The sequence below is a fragment of the Pezoporus flaviventris genome, unplaced genomic scaffold (assembly GCF_033815535.1).
Source record: "Pezoporus flaviventris isolate CSIRO_AGI_PZ_B2104156 unplaced genomic scaffold, CSIRO_AGI_Pfla_v1 ptg000031l, whole genome shotgun sequence".
Lineage (NCBI taxonomy): Eukaryota > Metazoa > Chordata > Aves > Psittaciformes > Psittacidae > Pezoporus > Pezoporus flaviventris.
Genome location: NW_026892579.1, coordinates 54,020,838 through 54,046,987, shown reverse-complemented (window position 1 = coordinate 54,046,987; position 26,150 = coordinate 54,020,838). Strand labels below are relative to the sequence as shown.

The following is a 26,150-nucleotide window of genomic DNA, read 5'->3' as shown; positions in this document are numbered from 1 at the left end:
TAGCCTATCCTGTGTTTTACTACAATGTGAAACTGCTAGTAAACACTTTTCTTTTATTATTGACAATAATAAATACACCTGTATGTATTTCACAAACTAATATTTAGAGAGAGAAATGCTGAGAATTATTCACAGAACAATGGGAGTTTATCAGGTTCTGACTCCTTTTGAATTAGTGTAGCTCCAAACCTAGAGGACAGATCTTTCATTTCCAAGACTATAATGAACTCTATGGGCATATAGTTTAATTAATACCTTGAAGACTTAAAGAAAATAAATAAATAAATCATGGAGACTGAAAGGAACAAACCCCATCTAGTTATCTTGTATTATTTTAGCCACCCCAGAAATAAAATTCCATGAGAAAACACAGCAGTGCTTCAGGACAAACACTGGGACCCAGGTCATTACATAAGGCCATGAAACAAATACAGCAAAAGTATTAAACTCTGTGCATACAACTGAATCATTAGGTACAGCTAAATTATTTGTCCTATTTTTATTATTTGTTACTCCTGAAACATCAATACAATTTCATATACTCAATCAATGAGTACAAAGACAGGACTCTGCCTCTGTGGCTGCATACTGGAAGCAAACATGATACATAAGGTTCCAAAGAGACATCTAAGGTCCAGAAGCCAACAAACCAGGGACTTCTTTAAGATTTAAGACTTTGGATGGAAAGAGAGAAAGTTGCTCATAGGTTGGGATGTAACTGGAACTCACCCTGCAGACAAGCTTTCTCTCCTGAACGTCATTTTCATTTGAATAGTCTGGACTATCCTCACCTCCAACCAACCTGTCGTCTATCTCTCCACTAACTCGAACAACTTCAACGTGGAGACGACCTGACACCTGATAAAAAAAAAAGAGTAAGAATTACCTGTGTGCCAGAAAACAGTGACAGCTTCCTCCCTTTTCAGGTAATTACAGCTACTGCTGCTTCCAGTGTGTAAGCAGACAACATTTTATTCCTTTCTATTATCTTGTACTGTGCACTTGTTGCATGAGATGAACACTTTGGAGCTAGGCTCAAAGAGCCTTTGTTATAAAATTATAAAATAATCAGCCACTAGATTAACTTTGGGAACACCATACTGCAATTTCACCTTCACACCAGTCTCTAGAGTCTGCAAAGTTCATGTTATGCACAACACAGAGAATCATAGAATCATAAAATGGTTTGGTTGTAAGGGACCTTAAAGCTCAACCAGTTCCAACCCCCTGCCACGGGCAGGGACACCTTCCACTAAGACCAGGTTGCTCCAAGCCCCATCCACTCTGGCCTTGAACACTGCCAGGGATGGAGCAGCCACAGCTTCTCTGGGCAATGAATTAAAAACACCCAGAGATTGAAGAATGTTACCTGGCATGCTCTAGGTGCCTTTGAAGTTGTTCTTACAGTATATATTTAAGAGCCTATTCTTGATAGTAGTCAGTGAAAGCCAGTGGGGCTCATAGTTGTTTTATGAAGTATTTATTTGGGTTGCTTCACTCACAAAGCTGCTTAAAAAGCTTTTCCTCATTTTACAGTCACCATGCTGGGAACCAGAACTGCCTATACAACTCTAACAAGTTAGTATGTGATTTGCATAATTCCAAATCATTAGCAAAGAGCTTGTCCATATGAAACTGGAAAATACCTGCTATATGCTGGTAATGAGATCCACAGGCTGCAATTAAATAAGTAAGGATATATTATGGAAGAATGACAAACCTCTCCCTTCTGGTTGATGATTGGAACAGCATATTGCAGCTTCACATCATAGAAGAGGCACTCAAGAAACACATTAGCTACTCCGATAAGGCTGTGGTTTTCCTGCTCATCATAGAATGGGTCAGCTCGCCTGAAGTAAGCCCTCATCACCTTCAATCAAATTCATAATAATGTAAGAAAACCAAACTTTTCATGAAAAGGCTTTCACAACCAACCTAATGAAAGAAAAATGGACTCAAGCAATAGGCTAGACTAGATCACAAGAATGGAAACCTGAATTTTACTTTGGATCAAGTATAAGGCCTGTCCTCAGCAAGTTCTCCTTTATGTCACCAGAAACAGAGAAGTCAGCCTCAACTGCTATTGTGTTTACATACGGCTTCTTACTGTACACTTGATTCTATCACCAAACTATGTATGCAAACAAGCATCAGTGACAAAAAAGGCTTAATGACATGCTGAAGACCACTTCAGCACCAGGAAAAGAAAAAGCTCAGAAAAACTTCTCTCTCTATGTACTTTCTCCCAGTCTTTACCCTCCCCCTCCTGAACCAGAAGATTTTCTCACATCTGCTTAAACATAAAATTTAACAGGGATGTAGTTCTATCAGCACAATACTGGAGTAATTTTTACTTACTGGGTTGTCTTCCTCACAGTCTTTCCACTCCTGGTAAAGATCCCTCATATCTACCAATCGATTCTCCAGCTTTTCCAGTGACCAAATCTGTTTGCCTTTCCCTTTCCTTCTCACCTGAATAGCAGGCTCGCTGAGAATTGCCCCTCTCTATGAAACAATTAGAGATATAAGTAAGTGATTTGTGTAACAACAAGGAAAAGGCAGTTTAAAACCAATACAAAACCGAGAAGATCTTTGGCAAAAGTCTAGATTCTGTTCTTTTTTAATTCTAGCTTGAAGTTCAAGTATGACAGACTCTGAGCTTGGCTGTCACAGTATATTTGTGTGCAGTTTAATTGTGAAGTCTAATCACAACTACAGGCACTAGTTTCCATGGCTTTTCACCTTACGTAAGTATTAGAAGTAGGAACATTTAAGCATTTCATAAATATCAAGTTACAGCAGGCCTGGAGTCCCAGATAAGATTACTACTGTCTGCAACTTTCAACTAGTGCAAACACTTAACCCTCTTTACCATCCTGTTTCTAGGTGTGTCAGAAGACTGCAAAACAAAAAAAAAAAAAAAAAAAAGCAGACAAGTGACAATTTTAAAGTAATTGATAAAAATTCTAATCCTGGAATAAAATACATCTACTGTACTCATGACAGCATGAGTATTCCCAAAATACTGAGCTGATGCCAAGAACTTGAATAATACCAACTTAGGTAGCCAGCCTGAGACATGGATGTTTGGGTTCACTTCCCTCCTTCAATGATTTCTAAGCCCAGAACAAATAACCCAAAACCTCTTTGCTCCAGCTCCTTCCTCCACAATGGAGATGACAGCATTTTCCCAGCTCACTAGGTGATGGAAAGTCAAACGTCCACAAGGAGATGGTGAGTACTTGAAGCAGATGTTACCTAACCTACACAGATTTTGTCACCATGCAACAGAAGCAAGTCTGAACTTCAACACCACTGAAAAGGACTTGCACCAATACAGGTATCAGTAAGATAGTATATATCAGGTTTTCATGGTAATGAAATAAGATTAGAATGTAGCGTGTGCTAACAGAGCCATATTTAATACACATGACTAGACTGGCAAACTAGCTAGACCACTGAAGTCATAACACAACAAACGTGAATGCTAAAGGGCAAACATACTGAAAAATTTTGTTCCATTAGGGCTACCTTACCTTACTGTTAGCATTAAGGCTTGAAGCTGGGATCTGGAGGGTAACTTTATATTCTGTCCTCTTGTCCAGTTCTTCTCCGATAAAATTGGCTTCTCTCACATATAAATTGGCTTTAACAATCTGCTCTCGCAGCTTTCTCAGGCTGTGGGTCAGCATTTCTTCTCTAAAAGAGGGGGATATGGAAGGGGAGACAGGAAAAAAAAAAATCACAACGTTTAAATATTGAACTGAGTGCAAAACAAATCATCCCTTGACAGGAAGCAATCTCAACATCCAATCGGGAAGTCAGCTTCATTAGGGGCCCACTTCAATGCCGCTATGCCAATGCACATAGCACGGGGAATAAACAAGAGGAGTTAGAGACATGCACACACTTGCAGGGCTGTGATCTTACTGGTATCACAAAGATGTGGGGGGATGGCTCCTGTGAGTGGAGTCTTGGAATGGAAGGATAGAGGCTTTTCAGGAAAGACAGGCTGAGGTGACAAAGAGGGGGTGTCACGCCATATGTCAATGACCAGCTGGAGTACATGGGGCAACCCCTGGGATGGGTGAGGAGCTGACTGAGAGCTTATGGGTCAAGATTAGAGGGAAGGACAGGTGACATTACAGTGGAGGTCTGCTACAGAAGACTTGAACAGGAAGGCCAAGCGGATGAGGCCCTCTGTAGACAGATAGTAACTGCCTCGCAGTCTGGTCCTCATGTGGGACTTCAACCACCCCAATATCTGTTGAGTCAATGAGGAGAGAACAAGGACCTTGTTCTTGCCAACAAGGAGGGGATGGTGAGGAATGTGAAGCTCAAGGGCAGTCTTGGCTGCAGTGACCATGAAATGGTGGAGTTACAGATCCTTAGGGCGGTAAGTATCCCTAGTCAGCTGAAGAGAAAAGCCTTCAGGCTGACTCAGCAAGTCCAGAGGAAGCCATGAAGATACTCTGAGGGCTGGAGCACTTCTGCTATGGAGACAGGCTGAGAGAGCTGGGCTTTTTCAGCCTGGAGAAGAACAGAGGCTCTGGGAAGATCTCAGAGCAGCTTCCAGTGCCTAAAAGGGCCAACAAGAAAGCTGGAGGGGGCTTTTGACAAGGGCCTGTAGGGACAGGACAAGGGGGAATGGCTTTAAACTGACAGAGGGGAGATTGGGATGAGAAGAAGGAAGAAGCTCTCCTCTGTGAGGGTGGTGAGGCCCTGGCACAGGTTGGCCAGAGAAGCTGTGGCTGCCCCATCCCTGGTCGTGTTCGAGGTCAGGTCGGACAAGGCTTTAAGCAACCTTTTCTAGTGGAAGGTGTCCCTGTGCAGGGTGGTTGGATCTAGACAGTCTTTAAGGTCCCTTCTAAGCCAAACCCTTCTATGCTTCTATGTGGGTTTCTTCTCATCTGAGGAGCAGCCAATATTTACTCCAACAAATACATGGCTTGGTAGGACCCACTTCGTAACACAGAAATATTTTTCCAAAGCATCTACTGAAACCTTTTAAAAGACTAACAAGAGAGCATGACTCATTCAATGGGACTTCTGGCTCTAGAGAAGCCCATGGCAGGGGGTTTGGAAATGTATGAACTTTATGGTCCCTTCCATCCAAACCATTCTATGATTTTTAACATAAAAATCAGGTAAATTAAATTTCATTTCTTCTGAAGGAAAAAACCCAAAACCAACCCAACCAAATAAGATTATGAGTTTAGCAGTATAAACATTAACATACTGCTGGCTTTGGAGACTTCTCCATGCATCTGCTGAACAGTCAGCTCTTGTGTGGCTTATTCCAGAGTTTCCCCACCACAGATGTGGATGCTCCATTTACAGAGAAAGGTTTATTCAGACACCATACCCACTTGCTCACTGGCTTTCCTGACAAGCGTCAGAGTGAACCAACTGTGCAACACAGGAATCTGGTACCACAAAATATTCCAGTCACAGAGCTAATACCTTGATAGGCTTTCTCAAATATTTTCGAAAATATTTCAAAGATTGCTTCTCTAGACATATAAATTAGATTTCTACAATGTTTTTATCATACTCCTTGTTTTCGGGTAAGCTTCATCTTCCTCTTGCAGCTTCTCTTTTGACAGTAATACTGGCAAAGATCATTAGAGGCTGAAGTAAATAACCTCAGTGCAGTTGCCTAGAAAGAGGCAAAGAGGACAGTGGCTCCTCTGTGGTTATTGAACAAGTTTTGCATTGCTCTGGATCAAAATTCTTCTTATCATCCTTCTATTCCCTTTTCTTTTTGCACTCTTCTAGTTGTCAAGACCTGTCCAGCTCAGACAGATGGATGGGAGTCAAGAGTAAAAACAACCTTCCAGCAGCTGAGTCACGATCCACAGAACAACAAACTCATATGGGAGTCTCAAAATGTCTTCCAATCACCTTGTTAGACAAATTCATTGCTCATCAGGAAAGTGTCTCCTTAACAACAAAGCAGTCACTCATTCTTTCTTATCTTTTCTAGCATTATAGGTCTGATTATTCCAATATTTTCAACCTGTCCTCCCCTGTCCCCCACAGGAGTCCTCTCAGAAATTCTGCAGAGATATGCAATTAAATCCTGCAAAAATCACTAGCACTAAAGAACTTTAAATGAACACTCCTGAGGGTCAGATTTGATTACTCACCTCTCCTCCGCCCACTGGCGTAAGCGCTGCTGGGCACTGGGGGAATGAAAAGAGAACCTGTCCATGCTGCGGAAATGCTGCTTCTCTGGCGACAATCGCCTTCGCAATTGCTCCAGTTCATGTTCGTACATCAGCCTCTGTCGTTCAAGTGCAGACCTCTTCTCTTCTTGATGTTGCTGTTCCAGGCTTTGCAAGATTGACTGCATTGGATCTAAGCAGATGTTGAAAATAAAGAAGCTAGTACTTCTGGGGGTCAAATTCCTGTTAATCGTAAAATTCAAATTGAAACAGTCATGTAATGAAAATGGGGCAGAGATGGGGGACTCTGAAATACGAGATTTTTCCCATGTTCTGCTACAGAGATGCTGTATGACTTTGAGCAAGGTGGAAATTATTATGTTTTGGTACTTTCCTTCTCCATTCTCTATCTGCTGTTATCCATATTAGGGCCTGAGATAGCCACTGAAATTCATGGTGAGGAATGTCCTAGACAGTAAATACAGTTATCATATAAAAGGAGGAAGAGATTACATTTTTGTTGTAATGCATAATAAAAAAAAGTTGCTGAAGTGTTGAACAAAATAAACATCTACAGAACAGACTGGATGGATAATTGAAGAGAATTCAGAAAAGCAAAAGAACAAGCTGAAAAAACTTCTTCCTGTTTCCCAAATTAATGTCATTCTGGGACAGCTACATAATACCACAAAAACCAAAGAACATGGTTTCAGAGACAGAAATCAAGGGAGTTAATGACTGAGTGAGACATAACACAAGAAAAATCAACAACAACAAAGTGAAAACACTTTGATAGCAGGCTGCAATTCCACCAGTGTTCCAGTTTTGGCTTTTTCCTCGACAAGAACTGCCAAAGCAAACAGTCTGCAATGTTCCCCCCCCCCCCAATTGCAAAAATGGCTATGATGAGTCATTCACAAGAAAAATTCACCGGTAGGAAGTTATGAGGGAAAAAGTCTGAGGTTAAAAGTCCCCGAAGATGTAACCCCGTATTCTGTACATACTTCCAGTAATTTCTGTGGCTTCTTACCATTGCTACCAAGCGCCTTCATAGTGACTTCCATCTGAGCATACTCATAGCTGAAGTTAATCTCACTAGACACTTCACTGGAATTGTCCCCATCTATGTCCAGCTGTTCAACACTATTACTGCACTTCATAGAGTTGTCTCGCTCTTCATCCTCATGATCTGCCTTCTTTTTCTTCTTTGGCAAATTCAGCCTTTCAAAAACAGGAAAATTTTTAAAGGACTATTAATTGCTCAACTCTGAAACAAAGGGTTGCTTTCAAAGACTATTAAAATAAAGTAGATTATCCAAATCTGTAAGTTTTTGCCTTTCAAAATCTGTTGATCTACGAGTGTAGTTTTCCTCAGTGTAAAAAGGGGAGTTCAAGGCAAACTAATCTATTCTACACTCTAATAATAGAGAATACCTGCCATTACTAATCATATAGTTTAGATGACCATTAATTTTTTCAGTTGTCACATATTCAAATAATTTAGAGGCAATAATGAAAATTTATCTCTCTTTTTATACAGATTCTTCTTTCAAGCATAAATGAAACCAATTTAGTTTTAGATTATCATTTAAACCCACTAACCTTTAAGGTATTTCACACCCACCACAGAGGGTTTCAAAAACTGAGTCTTTCATTGAAAACTCTTATCAATGATCCTGTCTGATAGAGGAAGAGTGTAGGTATGTCTGGAGACAGTACTCCAGGGAACTCAGAAAACAGTAAATTTGTAAGACCCAGATCACTGTATAACATAGGTCAACAATCTAATACCTTATCTGCAAAATCCAAAATGCAACCTACCCAAGTCAAGGCTTGGGTGTAATATTTTCACCGTGGAGTAGAACGTACTTAGTATTAATGTGGTACCAAGCCACCTTAAAGACACCAGCTCAAAAATTAAATCTCTTTGATGAGATAATATTATTGGTAACCACAGCAAGGTCCTCATCAGCAAGATTACAGTCCCTTTGAAAATACAAAATTTAAGTCAAGATAGTGCTCCAAAATTGAAAATAAGCACAGTTGTTATAATATTTAGTATTCAAGAACAATCATTCATCAGCACTGCCTTTTTACAAGAAAACTGGAGAGGGGTTTTTTACAAAGACAAGGGGGAATGGCTTTAAACTGACAGAGGGGAGATTGAGATGAGCTTTTAGGCAGAAGTTGTTCCCTGTGAGGGTGGTGAGGCCCTGGCACAGGTTGCCCAGAGAAGCTGTGGTTGCCCCATCCCTGGCAGGGTTCAAGGCCAGGTTGGACGGGGCTTGGAGCAACTTGGTCTAGTGGAAGGTGTCCCTGCCGATGGCAGGGGGTTGGAACTGGATGAGTTTTCACGTCCCTTTTAACCCAAACCATTCTAAGATTATAATCCCAATGTAAAAGAAATCACCTCCTCCTGAAGCTTGAATGCTCCACTGACTTCTTTCTTTATACCTTAAGATAAAACCAAGTTGGCACAAACTTATAATTTCTTTAATGTCTTTTGTACCTGAAGAAGTGGTTGTTTCCCCACAGTATTCTGTCTCCATGATGTAGCTGGATAGGACACATGACAGCAGAACCATTTACGAATGTCCTGTGAAAAGGCAAAAATCTAAAGCAAATACATCTATATAAGGTTTTTTGTTGGTTTGTTTTTTTTTTTTATCCCAGTACTACTTTATTATTGCAAATAGTTAGAGAAGAAGAACAGGTTTATGGATTGCAGCAAACAGGCAAAATATCTCCAGAAACTTCACTGATCTACTGTGCTGTTTCATAAAATCCTCAAAAGCAGCTTCTTTTGACTGCTTATGGAGTTCAGTGTTTTTGGATAGATAATAACAGCTATATCTGGGGAGTATAATTAGAGGTTAAAAATGAGGGACCTGAAAAAAGATAATGTCGCTACAAATAAACACTTTTCACAGTACTTTGAAATGCAGACACAAAATAGTAACATTTGAATAAGACATTAGAGACCTTTGCTATATAAATGGCTTAAAGACAATAAACTAAGAATAATCAGAAACTACTTTTATTTCAGAATCAGATTAAGTTTGAAAATATGACCATAGGATAACTCAAATTTGAAGGGAAACTCATGATGTCATCCAGTCCCTATGTCCTGCCCAAAGCAGGATCAACTACAAATGATGGGAAATGTGAAATTGCTGAATTTTGTGTACCTAACAATAAATTACTAGAGATGCTGACAATGCAAGCCATTTTGTGATCAATTTGAATATACCATCTGCCTTTCAAGTACTGCTACTTAATCAAATAAAGCAACAAATGCTTCAGCAGCTCTTTGCATATCAACAGATTTCCTAGAAAATTAATTCAAATTTTGACAGTTACAGCTACACAGCTGCAAATCAGTATCTCATTGCTGAAAGCACATGCAATTTGCTCATCCTCTTTGAGAACTTACAACACCATCACTGAGAGAAATCTCAGAAATGAAAGATGAGTTGACAGAGGGCTAAATGACAGCAAAATGTGAAAACAAGATACAAGAAGTAGAATTTCCTCCCTTAAAAACAGAAAGAAATGTTTATTTTCTAATTATCTTTTTGCACCAATAGTCATAAAATACTAGATAAAACTACAATTATTATACAACAGGAGCTGTATTTTATTCCTTTACCTAGTATTTTTTTTAGGTGTTAACATAACCTGTCCTTCTGGGGTGATGTCTATAATGCAGTGTTCAGGAAGAATTCCCATTCCACACAGCTGGATATCTTGAGAGTTGTCTGAGCCTATTAATGTGTGCTCCTGGGGAAAATTAATTCAGATGTTAGCAATGGGTTGCAAAAGTTCACTTGTTCTAATCAATCCATTCTCCTTCTGGATGTACCTTTTCATCTAGATTCAAATTTGGAAGCTACTTAATACTTCACTTAGAAGGGAAAAAGAAGAATGATACATTGCAAAAGCAAATCCTTGCTTTGGCTAACAGTAACAAGTAGGAGCACTCAGGAAAGTTTACAGACAACAATTAAATCCTGTGATGAAGAGGTTTCTATAATTTAATTGCAGAAGTCAGTGCCTTGGGATGTTGTAGAAGCAAAAACTAAAAAATAAAAGAGTTCAAAGAGGAAATAAGACAGGTTCTCAATGGTTAGATCCACAGCTATTATGCTGGTTCCAACAGCTTAGGAAATTTCTGAAGTACTCAAGACATGACGGATTTGACAAATGAAGGATCATGCTACACATGCCCCAACCCATCCATTTCTTTTTTAGGTATCTCTAACCAATTTCTGAGGAACCGATACTACAGCCTAGATAAGTCAGGTCAAATCATTCTTCAGTACTTTTAAGATCGAGTACATCTGCAGCTCAGCAATCTCAGAATTTCAGGCAAAACAGGTCTAGGTCATTTTATCAGAAGAATTTAAAAGCACAGGGATTTCAACACCAGAATTCTCAACTAACAATACAAATCTGTATTATTAAAAAAATAATAATAAAGTAACTGAAACACACAAAGCCTACCCCATGCAAAGGGGTTTTGTCTAAAACAGAAAGCAGCACAGTACCACCTGAGACTTTTCTGCTGGTGCTGATGAGCCAAAGCCTGTTTTCTGATTAGGCTTTGGTCTCAGCACGCTCTTGTCATGTGTTCCCAATGAACACCACAGAAGCCGGCGCTGCTCCAACAGTTGTCAGTGCCAAGACTGATTTAGCAGCTTGAGTCATACACTGGACACCTACATGAAAGGTGTCTGGAAAGAATTCAATTCTTCTTCCAAAACCTCAGCTCTTTTGTCTTTCTTAATACTTCTTAGCAGATACAACATTGAAAAAGTTATTTCCCTTGCTTTCATGAAGATACCACAGAGCAACAGTGACTAATATTAAAGAGGATAATGTATTTCCTCAGACCAACTAAACCAAACCTATCTTTCAGCCCAATTGCTAATTTTGTGGCTGTTTTGAAAGTTTTTACAGACCACTTCAAAGAGAAGAAAATGACTTGATGTGAAGCTCAGGCTGCTGATGTTCTTATACTGATAAAATGTTAGAACTTGCACTCTAAAATGCGACTTCAAAATGGGTGCACTTCATTTCTCCTGGCTCCAGATCACATCTACAGTTCGTTAAACTAGAACAAACTGCCCAAATGTTTCAGTGCAGAGTCCAGAAGTCACATCACATGTTTTATGTTTAACATCAGTAATGGGGACTGTATATCAACAGAAGTGCTAAGGCAGAACAGAACGTGATTGTCACTCCTGGCAAGTTCCACTTAGAGGAAAAAAATGCAATTTATAAACTGCAGATAGCAGTCAGAATTTGGACTACATATGTAGAAGCAAGAGGATTATTGATATGCCCAATCTTTATATAAAACAGTTTCCTGAGTAAAACACTGTGAATGTTGGCATTAAAAAAAAAAAAAAAAACACAACAGCCCCCTCCTCCTGCAACCAGGGGATAGTTTCTTAAAGACAGCACTTTTAAATTTCTGTCAAAAAAACAAACCAAAACCATAAAATACCCAAACCTTCCTCTACTATGAAGAATTAAATTTGAAAAAAAGGTTGTAATCATTTTTAATGAAGCAGTGAATACTGGAGAATGCTTTAGATGTGCAGCTTTGATAAAATTTTCCAAGTGTACCTCTGCCAGTGGCATTACAGCTTAATTCTATTAAAAAAATATATATTTATTTTTACCTTTAAATAGTATACCAGAAGTTCATTGAGAGCTGGATCTGCATTCAAATTAACCAGGAAGCATTTATTATCTCCAACTTTTATTCCAGAAGACTGAAGAGATATGCCAAGGCTTTCCAACTGTTTCTGACGCTCCTGCAAGAAAGCAGCCATCAAAATTAAGTGGACTGATGTACAGCCCTTCAGAAATGCATTCGTATCTGCCAAAGCCACACGACAAAATGATGAACTGCTGCTTCTGAGAAAGGTAACTCTTCTGCACGAGATTAGACACAAACCCCCTAATTATATCATTTTTGATGAGGGTATCTGTAGCTTCTCTTGTCCTTCCACCTCTGCTCTCCGAGGGCTACGTGCTACGGTCTCACACAGTTGCATCTTCCCAGTGGAAAATGAAAACAGCCGAGAAAAGCACACTGCAGTACTGTAGGAGCTTCTCCATGACCTCACTGGAACAGCAAAATGCTACCACAAAGACATCTCTAGAGCCCTTTATTTTCCTCTTTTGAGCTAAAAAGCAACAAGTTAAGTTAAATCCCTGCCAAGTCAAGCTCCATGTCTATCTTTTGTTCCAGAGCAATCAAAATGACAAAAAACTGGCAACCTGCTATTTAACTAATGCAAATAACACTTCCTGCTGAACAAGAATAGTAGCACTTTGGATGGTGTTTTGTTCTTGTCAATAGACTTCATAGAATTCAACAACAAAGCATTACTGTGCAAAAATGTACATCTTTCAAAGGGAAGTGTTTGGGTGAAGACTAGAGCAGTGAAAGAGGAACATTAAGCGTTTCTGACTTAAAAAAACGAAAGGGATTCTTTAATAAAAAGCATTGCAATAGAAATGTTGAGGATTGTTCCCAGGATCATACAGAAACTGAAATGAGACTCACTATCCACAACAGCAAAAAACATTTAAAAAATAAACTTGGAAGGCCTCTCACACAATTATTACAGGGAAGAAGAAACAGGGGAGGAGGATAATAATTAAAAAAAACCCTAAAATTAGCAGAGATTATGTAGGAATAATGCTGGAGTATTTATTAAGGTTCTGACCTTTACCTACCAATTTGCTTTGTATTTAAAAATTAGATATGTCATACTATTCAGTGAAATTTTCTGCTCAGCACTGGGGCTATAGCAGGTCTAATCAAGAATAAAATTGCAAAGAATATCCAGCACAACTTGCTTGTGATTTTCTCTACCCTTTGTCCCCACACACTTACAAAACTGACATAATGGTCCTCATACGGAAAAGTCATGTGTGTGAGAGAAAAAAAAAAACACAAAGAACAGAAAAAAAAACTGCAGTATGATGTCAAAGATCTCTCTTCCGATCACCAGTGCCAGGCTCCGAAGTTCACAGAATCCCTTATTATCTACAGAGATAAAGAACGTGTTGCCCAAAGGAGGACTTGGCCCACAGTCAAAATCTCATAGGATTAACTTAAAGATAATGAGCCTGTTTAACTTTTGCTCAAGACCTAACGTTAATTAACTTAAACTTTCAAATTACATTAAAAGTATGTCAAACTTTCACTGAAAATGTGAAAAAATTGCCTGTTCACACAGTCTTTAAGGCTTTGAACCATTACTGCCGCTCCATCCCTACAAACTGCCTTTGATGGCCCTCAGCCTTTATGAGGAATCATCCTTTCCTCAGAGATTTACAATTACCTTTCTATCCTACCTGCCTCCCCTGATATAATTTGAAAAGACAGATGGTAGTGGATGCTGGCCAGAAATAAAGTCACATGACAAGCCATGATATAAATGAATTTAACCTTGGACCTGTCTAAGCCTACTGTACTGGGCTTGCGTGGCAAGGTTTTAGTAGTCCGGGGAGGACTACAGGGGTACTTTCAACGAAAAACTGCTAAAAGCTTACCCTATGTCTGACAGAGCCAACACTAGCTAGCTCCAAGACAGACCCCTGCTGTGCTACTGTCCATTAGTAACAGTGGTAGGGCCTTTGGGATAATGTATTTAAAAAGGGTAAAGAGTTACTTGACAAGAGCAATGTCAGCCAGACAGAGGAGTGAGAACATGTGAAAGGAACAGCCCTGCAGACCCCTGGGCCAGTGAAAAAGGAATGGGAGGAGGTGCTCCAGGCACTGGAGCAGATTCCCCTGCAGCGCGTGGCGAAACAGGCTATGCTCCCACAGCCCATGCAGGTCCATAGTGGAGCAAATATCCCCCTGCAGCCCATGGAGGACCCCATGTTAGAGGAGGTGGATGCCCCAAGGAGGCTGTGACCCCATGGGAAGCCCCTGCTGGAGCAGGATCCTGGCAGGATCATCAAGAGAGGAGCCCAGGCTGGAGCAGGTTTGCTGGCAGGACTTGTGACCCTGTGGCAGTCACGCTGGAGCAGCCTGTTCCTGAAGGACTGCACCACTTGGAAAGGATCCACACTGGAGCAGTCTGTTCACCAGACTCTCAGCTCTGAAGCATCGTAACAGACTGCAAATTTAGAGACAAAGAGCAGGAGAGCTAAAGCAAATGTGCAAACATCGAGGCAGATTTAATCTGTACCACTGAGGCCATCACTCTAATTTTTCAATCTCCTCGAACACTCAGGGTTTGTGTGCCGAGAAACTATTGTGTAGGATGAAAGCAGAAATCTTACTGTTATTTTTTAGTTTTTTCCACCCTTATACATAGGGAGGAAAATCCATGTATGAATCTGCATTGAAAGCCAGGAAGCCCTCGTAGTCACAAGCAGCACTTCTTACAATGGATCTTTAAAGCCAGAATCAACACAGTCTATTCTAATTGTGTCATCTACAAGAGGGCTTTGTATCAGAGGCTCCACTTTCTTCTTATTTATTACATACTATTCATCACCTTTCAATAGACCTCCCCCTCAAAAGCTCCCTACTGCAAACACATACATCAGCGCTTGTGTGGTAAGAACTCGAGGTGTCATGCAATAATCATGGTGACCTGCACAACTTTTCAATGTAACCATCATATTCAATTACGGTCTGAGGCCCTAAATATCAGTGTAAGAGGTCTTAAAACACACAGGGATCCTGAACAGTGCTATTTTTCAATATTCTGAATGCCCTTTGCCTTGTATATTGAGGCTCTGTGTAAATAACCTTGCATTTAACACTCCCAATGCTCTCATCTTCCATCACAAACAATGATTTTACTGTCTGAAGAATATAAACCCCCTGTAATCCTCTCATCCATGGATTATTATTTTTTTTAAATAACTTCTCCATTTGCATGCAGTGACAATTTATTATTGTCACTGGAATAGTAATCTGAGATGCCCCCAGCTATCACAGGAATTAAGTGAAGCTTTTCAAAAGGACAGGAAGCTTGACCTACTTACCCTAAATGTGGGGAGATATTCTGACTATGAACTGACAGACAAAGGAAACAAACCTATTTTTCATTTAAAAAAAGGAGGAGAAAAGAAAGCGGCAAACCTGTGCTATCTCCTCAGTTTTTCTTAATTTTTCTTCCCAGGTCACAGTCATTTCCTGAATCAACTTTTCTGATTCCTCCAATCGTTCTTTTAATTCTGGTGATTTCATAGCCTGCAGAAACAGAAGAAGAAAGCTTGTTGTGCTTTTCTTCCATTCACACTGCTGTCACACAGATTGGGAAAAAAAAGGAAACATAACTCTACTCATTTTTTCAAGGCATGCTTACCAGTAAGTAAATGCATTTTTAAAATACATACTGCATATAAATGCAGAATCCATCCAAATCTTAGTTTAATTAGTTTCAAGTACAGATGCTGGAGTTTATAGACTTCAATGCAAACCAATTACATGATGATGGCAGATTTGCACAAAGATATTAAAACGCAAAATGAGTGTCCCAAACAACTCATATCTAAACCAACCTTGTTCCTGAAAATACTGCTGATCGGGCCAGCCACCATCCTCTCAGCTGTTGTTCCCTCAAAATGGAACGTGACATCTCAGTCACTCAAATTGATATACCACCAAAATATTTTTCTTGTTCATTTTGATATGGCCTGATGGGTGTCATTGTTTTCTTTCTATACCAAACACGAAGTCATTTGAGGTGCTCTGGTTATCCGCCTCTGCATTTACTTACGTATTTTACGAAGTGGATAAAGCCTAGAAAGGAACCTTAATGTGTGCTTCCAGACACATGAATTCAGGTTTCTTGCTAATCCATCATAGCTCTAATTTTGTTCTGTGAAATAGTCAAAGGGCCATGTTCTACCCAAGGACTAACTTGAGATAAGAAGTTACCCACCCCACCCCCATCCCCCCGCATGCATCAAACTCTCAAAAAAATGAAAGAATATATTTTTTATGCTACTTATATTTACATCCTCCAGTCTTGGCACTGGTATATTCCTTCTCTAGACAGGCTGAGAAAGTTGGGGCTGTTCAGCCTGGAGAAGGCTGTGTGGAGACCTCACAACAGCCTTACAGTATCTGAAGGGAGCTTATAAGGATGCTGGGGAGGGACAATTCATTAGGGACTGTAGAGATAGGACAAGGGGTAATGGGTTAAAACTTAAACAGGGGAGGTTTAGATTGGATATAAGGAAGAAATTCTTTACTGTAAGGTTGGTGAGGCACTGGGATGGGTTGCCCAGGGAAGCTGTGAATGCTCCATCCCTGGAGGTGTTCAAGGCCAGGTTGGACAGAGCCTTGGGTGATATGGTTTAGTGTGAGGTGTCCCTGCCCATGGCAGGGGGGTTGGAACTAGATGATCTTAAGGTCCTTTCCAACCCTAACTATTCTATGATTATTTCATTACTGCTAACAAGATGAAAATGGTTTTGGCTGATATGTGTTTATGCAATGCCAATTAAACAATGCAAGCATTGCTGTCCATCACACACTCCCTTCCCACAAAGCCAACACTCTTCAGGGGAATCCAAATCAGATTGGCCTCATTACACTGCAGTTTGTGCAAGAAAAGGAGCAAGTGCCAGAAGCAGAAAATCCTGTCCTAAGACAGGAATTTCCTCTGCCTCAAGACACAACAGTAGGAACTGACAGCTGATGTGTCCTGTGTAATCTTTTCCAGGTTTAAATATCTAAATACAGGATAAAAGGGAACATCAATTCCATCTGGGAAGGAAAACGAAGCCAAGGCAGTCTCCAGAACAAAGACGTATTATGAGTGATAAAATATCATTGGTGCAAAGACACTGGATGCTATGGAAGACAGGCAGATGAAGGCCAGTTGCTCTCGAAGTCTAAATCTTGTTTGGCCATTTATTTTGACCCGAGGCAAAATTACTCAACATTTTCACATGCTTCAACTGTAAAATGAGCTAGGTAATCCTCCTCACTACCTACAATGCTTATATAAACAGATAGATGGGCCGAGGTTCACACCAGACCTGCATGTGTGCTTCTATGCTGAAAGCAGTTGGTTTAAATTACCAGCTTAGGAAGGACAATCTGGTGGTCTTGGCACAGATGTTAAAACATGGGATATCAATTTTGAAAAGAAGAGATGTGTGGATGAAAAAAAAAGGGGGGAAAAGAGGCTAATGCTTTACTCTTCTGAGGTAAAAAAGTGAAATGCCGAACTCTGTTCTGCCATGGCTGTTTAGGAGAGAAAAGGATATGGACACCAAAAGGGAAAAAAAAAAAAATCCAAACCCACAGTTTGGTAACCTCTATATTTGGAAACAAGCTTTAAAAATGTAGCCTGGCTGTCATAACAGGTCAACACTTTTGTTCAAGTTGTTTATACACATTTCTGTAAGAACAAATAGATGGGCCAAAAATACAATAAACTAAAGGGAATACAAGACAAAGTATATGGATTTTGACCTTCACTGTGTAGCCTTTTAATAGGGCAAACTACATCTTTTTTTCCATGAGCTTTGTCAAGGCCACTGAGATGACAACTAGGGTGGGATTTTAATACTTGGGAAAGGAAATATGTATTACTTCATATTGAGGAAACACTACTTCATTACTTTGGAAAGCTGCCATTATTTTGGCATTAATGTTCACAAATGAAATAAATAGGAAGTACTTGTATCTCTCAGTGTACTGTTGAGTCTGTGGTTCATATTTTAGAGGGATTTTTAGATATTTAACTTGAGATACCTTAAAGAAACTGATATACACTTACTGTATGCTTAGCATATTAGGCAGCTCAAATGAGAACAGTAAAAACTCACTAGTCATTTCTAACATCACAGCCAACATTTCCTGCATACCTCATGAGACAAATATTGTAATCATATTTTTCTGAATTGCAAAACAGACGGATTATATCACCATTGCTTTGCCACATTTGAGAAGAGAACTCAGGATTATGTTAGTTCTTGGCCTTCATCTAACATTTAGACCATGTTCCTTTCACAGTTTCATTGAGGTAGCTATGCAGATATTCACAGTATCAATTAGTTCCTGTTTGAGATTCAATGGAGAAGAGTTAAGCTTGTAAGCAAGCAAGCATTGTTCAACTGAATTCACACCTCACAGGATGCAGCCACACTGAATTCCTAAAATATATTGGCTAAGCTCTGCGTATAAACTACACAACGTTGAGAGTTCACCCTTATTCCTCCCTCCACCACCTCTTGCTTTTGATCTGTACCTCACAATAAAACAAGATTGCTCAACAATGTGTTCAGACAGAACCTGGTATCTCATATTATCACACGTGTTTCAAGACTGATGTAGAGAAAAATGGAAAGAAGTAATATAAAGGCAAATTCTTCATAGACAACATGTAGACATTCTTTGAGGCTTCCATGATTCAAGCCAGGTAAGAAAGTCTTGACAATGGGGTTTAGAGGTTTTACTGACTAGTCAAGGCTATAATTTGTACCTCTGCTTTTGTGAGCTGTTCTCGCAGCTTCTCCACTTCCTCACGGAGCTCCCGAATAATGCGAGCGTTGGGGTCTTCATTCACTACAGCATGATTAACAATGTTCTTCGCCCGGTCTGCATACCTCAGTGTTGAAAGGGTCTCATCATAATTGTCTGCTGCTGGGCTTACTGTTGCTACCATAGCAGTCTTGCTGTTGCCACCAAGGCTATCCTGGAAAGTGGTACAGGTTATAAAATTAAGACAGAAGATCTCTTTCATTTTACCTGGTCAATGAACTTAGGCAGTGAGTAATAGCCTAGGGTTGGGAGGAGATGGGGCAACTAATAACAGGAACATTTCTGTCAGAGTTCCTTGGTAAAAAATTAATATTTTAAGCTGTGTAAATCAAGGAAAGATGTTATTTTCAATCTTCATTTTTTTTTTAATGCAAATTTTAGAAATGTCATTCTTGGCTTTCAGAATCAGTTTTATTTTCATCAGGAATGAAAACAGTCCCTTTTTTTGCTTTATGGAGCCTTACAAGCGCTTCAAAGTTTTAATTGTTTTCTCTGCCTAGGTTTATAAACCAGAAATACAAGCATTTCAGCATTAAACTTCTCAGATAGTATTGAAGGAGATCAGGAAAGATCGCGATGAATTCAGAATATCCTATTTTAAAGACCGTAAAAAAGATGTTTCCAATAAGTGCCAATTTAAATAACTTAAAGATCTCAAACAGTATAAGCTAATTTTATTCTTCTAAACACTTCAGTATGGGGCCCTTCCCCTCCACCCCCGCTTACACAGCTCACAATCTAAACTAAGTTATGTAAGAAATTACCCTTTTGGAATTTGGTTGACAGAGAAGAAGGGCGTGAAACCACATTCCTGCAAGGCAGTGTGCCGGGGGAGTGGGGGAAGGAGGGAAGGAAGCATTCAATCTTCTACTGATTGTGAAATTGTGGCTTACAATTTTGGCTAGTCTAAAAGATAAAATATTCTCCTTTAACTTTTGCAGCAAATCATTCTTCTGGTTGGCTGGTTTATTTGTTTTTTTTTTTTTTTTGGGGGGGGGGAGGGAATGAGGGTGGAAGGGGTGTGTTTGTTTTTTACCCAATACCCCTTTCTGAGATAAACCCTGCTATTAACTTTCATCTTCAATAACCCATGAAATCTAGGTCAGGCATTGCCATTAGAACAATCTGACTACATTAGCTGCTTGTCTATCCATTTTAATTACAAAGCACACACATAGCATTCCCTAGCAATCGTTAAAACACCCCTTTAAGTATTTCCTTAAGACCCTCCTCTGCTGCATAGTTTGACAGCAGCCTGGCTGCTTCAGTACTCAGACAAGCATTGACCACACAGACCAGCATTGCCCTGTTGTTGAATTGGTAGCACTGCTGTCTTCGGTCATGCAAAAGGGCAGCTAACTCATTGGATAGAAAGTATAATTTCATATGTATATTGTTCAGCACAGCAAGGTACACCAGCAGCTAGGGAGCACTTGCAGGTAAGAATATTTTATAGAGAAGTCAAGTGAAAAGTGTTCCGACTGATCAAATAGCTAAGTCCAGAGGAGGCCACAAAGATGCTCCAAGGGCTGGAGCACCTCTGCTAAGGAAACAGGCTGAGAGAGCTGGGCTTGTTCAGCCTGGAGAAGGAAGGCTTTGGGGAGACCTCAGAGCAGCTTCCAGTGCCTAAAGGGGTCAACTAGAAAACCAGAGAAGGGCTTTTGACAAGGGCCTGTAGGGACAGGACAAGGGGGAATGGCTTTAAACTGACAGAGGGGAGAATGAGATGAGCTCTTAGGCAGAAGGTGTTCCCTATGAGGGTGGTGAGGCCCTGGCATAGGCTGCCCAGAGAAGCTGTGGCTGCTCCATCCCTGGCAGTGTTCAAGGCCAGATTGGACAGGGCTTTAAGCAACCCGGTCTAGTGGCAGGTGTCCCTGCCCATGGGTGGAACTGGATGAGCTTTAAGGTTCCTTCCAACTCAAAACATTCTGTGATTCTATGATACCAAAGTACTTTTTTTCCTCATCTGAGGAGCAGTCAATATTTACTCCAACAAATACATGCCCTGGTAGGACCCACTTTGTAACACAGAAATGTTTTTCCAAAGCACTTACTGAAACCTTTAAAAAGACTAACAAGAGCACATGACTCATTCAGTTGGATTTCTGGCTCTAGAAAAGCCAGAACTTTTCTTCAATCCTTTAACGGTTTTCACAAATTAGGAATGACACTCTGTAACTGCAGTCCCTGTTCTGCATCAAAAGAAGTTTATCAGAGAGCTGGCCAGGTACTCCACTTCCAAATCAAACCTTAACAGTTTGTATTTTGGGAACCTCCTTCACTGCACTAATTAGCTACAAAATAGGATTAATTAATTATTTGAATTGCAACTCTGCTGTACAGGCAGCTGAGAAAGCTGTTACAGTGATACAACATAATTCACAATACACCCATTATAAGTTGGGCAAAGTTCCTGTTGGACCGTAGCTATTCGAAACCAATGCCAGACTGTCTGATAAAGGTTTATGTATAAAACTGTTCTGATGATTTCACTGGTTTCTTTAATGTTAAGGAAGAAAGGTAGACAAATAGTAAGCCAGCCTCTCATTAACAATGTCTGCAAATTACCCTGGCTAGGCTGGGTTTGCATGAGATAGACACACACAGTGGAAATGAATAAGTTTAGTTATTTCTAAGACTAAGCTAGCCCAGACTTCTCTAGCACCAAGTTTACTGTGGAAACAAAATGCAGACATCAGATATGATATTTTTAATAGCAGCCATCAGTAAAAGTGCAGGGCTTCTTACTATAATGGGAAAACAAGCTCTTTGTGCTGATACTATTTGATAAAACCAAGAAGTTAAAGCACTGTCAAACTGTTTTGATTCCTACACATAATGTGATGCTAATCTTCAAGCTTCCTTCTGCAATAATATTTTTCACTTGGTACTTTTACCTAAATAATCTCAACAAAATTAAACAAAGAGTGTTACATCTTGGGGTCTCCTGAACACTGCTTGTTTCTTAGATTTGTGGAATGACTCTATGACAGATACTCCTAGTGTCAGAACACATTTACCCCACTTCAGCATCATAATTAAAAGTTGAAAGCTAGAGAGAAAGCCCACCATCTCATGGCTTCTATAACCAGGCCTCTTTAAATGAATATATCCCGCCTTTGATATTTAATTAAAAAAAAAAGTTTAAATCTTCCCCTTTCTAAATAAAGCTTTTCTTCAATGAGCTTGTTTGTAAAAAAATCCAAAAGCCCCAAACCTTTTGTTTGCACTTAACATAGCTGGATGTTAAAGACACAAAGAAGGTTTGCTTGAAAGAAGGCAGAACAAAAGTACACTTCTATTTATGAGCTAAAGCAAGTGCTGGGTATGCCCATCGTCATCATGGCTACAATGCAACAGACAGGTGCTAAAGAGGAATTTCAGTCTGCTTGCTGGATTTGTTTAGAAATGGAGCAGCATAACTAATTCTAACAACAAGGCTAGAAATCCGTTAGGGAAGTTTCCGCTCTGCTTGCTCAGACTGTTACAGCCCCATCAAGAACCCAATCACATGCTGATGGGGCAAACTGAACCAAGCTGTGTGCTGGTTTTGTTCCCATCTTTGCATAGAGCCAAAAATCACTTGTTTAATTCCATTAAAAACTCGGTGTGACTATACAGAGGCAAAAATATATTTAAATGCTAAAAAAGTCTTAGTGCAAGGAACACTGCAATATGAGGGTTTATTTTACTGTAGGAAAAGTATAGACACTATTTCTGTTATGCCATTCTTATTTCTATGTAGCCCTCATGACTACCTGGTGACCAGTATCTGCGATGTTTACACTGGGAGAAGAGATAAATCATTTCACGGTAGTCACGCTAAAGGGTTTATGGCTCATTAAAAGAGAACACATAGAAAAATGAAGGCTTGTGGTGTCAAGGGTTACACATGCAGAGATTTTATTTTATTTAAACACTAAAGGCCACTTTGTTTTCAAATCTCTTTAAGGAAAACAACCTTTTTAATCTCCACACTTACGTATAACCTGCAACTAACTTTCTTTTTCTTTCCACACGTGCAGCTAAATCATAGGGATGTCCAACTGAAACAATATCTAAAAACATTGCTAAGAATGGGTGAGGAAGCAAAGCAGAGCTTTCAAGACAACCAAACCTAGCCAGAGCACCTAAAAAAGACAAAAAAAAAAAAAAGAAAAGAAAAAGGATGGTGGTGCCAAAAAAACAGTTTCTTTCCAGATTATATCTTTCTACTAACAAATAGCTTAGCTGCTCCTCAGTAACAATAAAACAGAGCACAAGGAATAAAAGGATACCTGGTAAGTATTTCTATGAGACATGGTTATGAAACATCCTGGCAATCAAAGGATGAAAGAAAAAAATTTTAGCAACATGACAGCTTACAGTAAAGAAAATAACATCACCTACGTATGACACCTAATTCACTAATCCTTCAAAATCCAAGTCAAACAATACTGCTCAAGCTGTACCAGGCAGGATAAGGAAAAGACAGACAAGCCACCTTCACTAGCAGGCAAGCTTTTAATGAAAACAAGAAGTTACATTTGTGCTTGCCATTCATTCAGAACATGGGAAAAATCCTTATGATGACTATTCCTAAAATCAAACTTGTACTCCCAAGATTTTTTGTCATCAGGCTACCCTGCTTTACTGCCATTGTACATAGGAAGTGGGGAGAACAACAAACTCAAAAGCTTGCCTTTTAATTTGACATATATAAACAATGTGTTTCTTCATTTAGACTTTACAGGTGATTCAAGTGCCATCATGATACACTCGTTTTCTCCAAAATAATACCAAATAGACTCCTACACAGTAGTGAACAATTTATTTCATATGAATATGATGCATTAAGTCTTCTGACCTGTTCCTCAGACTGTAACTGGGATAATGCTCTGCAATCATACTTTGCTGACAAAAGTAGAGTATATTAACAAATGTATTAGACAATTAGGAAAAGGTAATAGTCTTAATCAAAATCTTCAAAGCTAACCTTGAGAGCATGTAAAATTCAGCTGCATGTGGCAATTAGCCCTAAGGCTGTGTGTGAAGCTGTATGTAAACTAATGCATAATATACATATATATTTAATTTCCTTATTCTTTAGACCATTACAGGTCAGCATAAGACAGGGAACACATTTGATTCATAGAGATACTAATGGCTTACATCCAGCTAATTTTCCAAAGACATCAGATTGGTTAACATCAAAAACAGAAAATGAGGCAGAAAAGAACAGGCCTTTAGTTTACTGAATGGCACTCTTCTCCCCTTCTTCTCACTTCTATTTCTCTTTAAAAAACCAAGATCAGAGTACTTACTTTAAGTAACCAAGTGAGCACAGAATCACGATAAGGAACAAATTTGTTCTTGTTCTTGCCAGCAGCCTGATCTGCCAGGGCAGAAATAACCAACCCAAGGGTTGTGAGGGATCTGCACAGAGAACACAAGCAGCCATTAACCAGTGTAAATATTCATAAGTCAAATGCATATTTAGACAGTGACTTTCTCTCCAAAAATGAGTGCAAGGAGAAGCTTCCTAATACAGTTTTTATCATTCTTTTCTCACAAAAGCTCTACTCCTTGTTTTCAGCCTTAATCATCCTGTCTTCAAAATGCAATTATGTGGTAGTTATAGGAACACAAGTACAGAGGGAAAAAATGCCAATCATTTTAAACAGATGTCTGAATGAGATCTCTGCTTAAGACTTTGGTATATCAGAACAAGAAGGAAAGGGAAGAAGAAAACCAGCTACAAGAGCTTATACTGACTTTATTCTATTTCACAAGCATGCTGTATTTAGCAGTCATGATAGCATTGAGGAAAAAAAGGTAAAAAAAAAATAATCAGAGTCTTACTTGTTAATGTTGCTTCCTTCTTTCAACCTGTCTCCTGCAGCACCAGTTTTGGTTGCCCTTTCACTACCGGCCAAGTCCACCAGACTCAGCTTGCCCACCTTCTCTCCTGATGTCTGCAGAAGGAATCAGAGAACAGCTACTTTTAGTTCACTTGATTTACAGTTGGATGTATTTTCTAAGAAGAATCAAACTTCATTTCTTGGTGTAGACTCTGCAGCTGTTCCAACAGCTGAAAGTCACTGAATTTGAACAGTATTCTGTGTTAACTTACTACCTGCTGCTTCAAAAAGAACAGAAGCATGTGAAGTCAGAGTAATATCTTCAAGACATCTTAGAAACCTCCAGAGGAGAGCTACACAGAGCATATTAGTAAAATTAAACAGAGAAAAATGCAGAGGTAGTACAGGCCAAGGAGTCACAGTGACATGGGGTTTACAATCCCATCTTGAAAACAGTCCTCTAAAAACCTCAGATATTATACCAGGTTGCTCCTGGTTTTCGGAGACAAAAAACGAGCCTGACAAGAAGCACGTTATAATTTATGAAATTTATTACAACTGCAAGGTCCCCTTATGTCCTCCTAGAAAGCAATTCAAGATACATATTTAAACCTGCAACACAGGTTTAGTTACAAATACTTTACTCTCATTTGACAAAAAACAGCATTCTGAAACACTCCACGAATTTCATATGTCAATATGAAGTGGAAAAGAAAGCTGCCTTTGAGAACAGTTTGCTCACATCATGCTGCTCTCCTGCAGCATTGACAACTTTAGCATGTTGGTAGCACAAAGTGCTACATTCTGCTAAATGAAAAGGATAATTAGAATCAATATGTTTTCAAAAATGTTACTCTAAGTTTCTCAAAATATAATGTAATCATCAGGCCATACTGAAACAAGTCATTTCCAAGACTGAAAGAACCAGCAGATGGGAAAACAGAGAAATCTGTTCCAGAAACTCACACAGTGGTCACAGGAAGATACAGGTAATCAGAACTACCACCTAGAACTCAGGCTGACCATGACCACACAAAAAATATGCATGGTAAGCTCACAGCTTGGCCACAGCAAAAACACAATGACAAACTACATCAAATCAAGGAGTTTAGCACAGTATGACTGCTGATTCGAAGTGTTTAGCTGGTGAATGAAGTTGTTAAGCCACTGTCCATCATATTTGAAAAATCATGGCAGTCAGGTGAAGCTCCTGATGACTGGAAAAAGGGAAATATAACCCCCATTATCAAGAAGGGGAAAATGGATGACTCAGAGAATTACAGACCAGTCAGTCTCACCTCTGTGCCTGGCAGAATCTTGGAGCAGGTTCTCCTGGAAGGCATGCTAAGGCAAATGAAAAACAACAAGGTGCTTGGTGACAGCCAGCATGGCTCCACTAAGGGGAAATCCTGCCTGACCAATTTGGTGGCCTTCTATGATGGGGCTACAGAACTGATGGACAGGGGTAGAGCAGTTGATGTCATCTACCTGGACTTGTGCAAAGCGTTCGACACTGTCCCACACGACATCCTTGTCTCTAAGTTGGAGAGACATCAATTTGATAGGTGGACCACTCGGTGGATAAAGAACTGGCTGGAT

The 26,150-nt window shown here is 39.6% G+C and overlaps 1 protein-coding gene across 7 annotated transcripts in view; it reads right to left on the bottom strand.

Moving 5' to 3' along the window:
- KIF13B (kinesin family member 13B) overlaps nucleotides 1-26,150 on the bottom strand; it is a 129,283-nt gene that overhangs the window by 43,807 nt on the left and 59,326 nt on the right. For 4 of the 7 annotated variants that reach the window (XM_061461090.1, XM_061461093.1, XM_061461091.1 and 1 more), the window contains exons 9-21: nucleotides 24,553-24,665; nucleotides 24,015-24,126; nucleotides 18,653-18,865; nucleotides 15,292-15,402; nucleotides 11,855-11,989; nucleotides 9,817-9,947; nucleotides 8,677-8,763; nucleotides 7,198-7,388; nucleotides 6,150-6,360; nucleotides 3,537-3,699; nucleotides 2,359-2,505; nucleotides 1,721-1,870; nucleotides 730-858 (exon numbers count right to left, since the gene is read on the bottom strand). In XM_061461090.1, the coding sequence (XP_061317074.1) occupies nucleotides 730-858; nucleotides 1,721-1,870; nucleotides 2,359-2,505; nucleotides 3,537-3,699; nucleotides 6,150-6,360; nucleotides 7,198-7,388; nucleotides 8,677-8,763; nucleotides 9,817-9,947; nucleotides 11,855-11,989; nucleotides 15,292-15,402; nucleotides 18,653-18,865; nucleotides 24,015-24,126; nucleotides 24,553-24,665 (1,893 nt within the window). Of the gene's footprint in view, nucleotides 1-729; nucleotides 859-1,720; nucleotides 1,871-2,358; nucleotides 2,506-3,536; nucleotides 3,700-6,149; nucleotides 6,361-7,197; nucleotides 7,389-8,676; nucleotides 8,782-9,816; nucleotides 9,948-11,854; nucleotides 11,990-15,291; nucleotides 15,403-18,652; nucleotides 18,866-24,014; nucleotides 24,127-24,552; nucleotides 24,666-26,150 lie in introns of all 7 variants that reach the window. The other 3 variants (XM_061461088.1, XM_061461092.1, XM_061461089.1) reach the window with 1 other exon arrangement.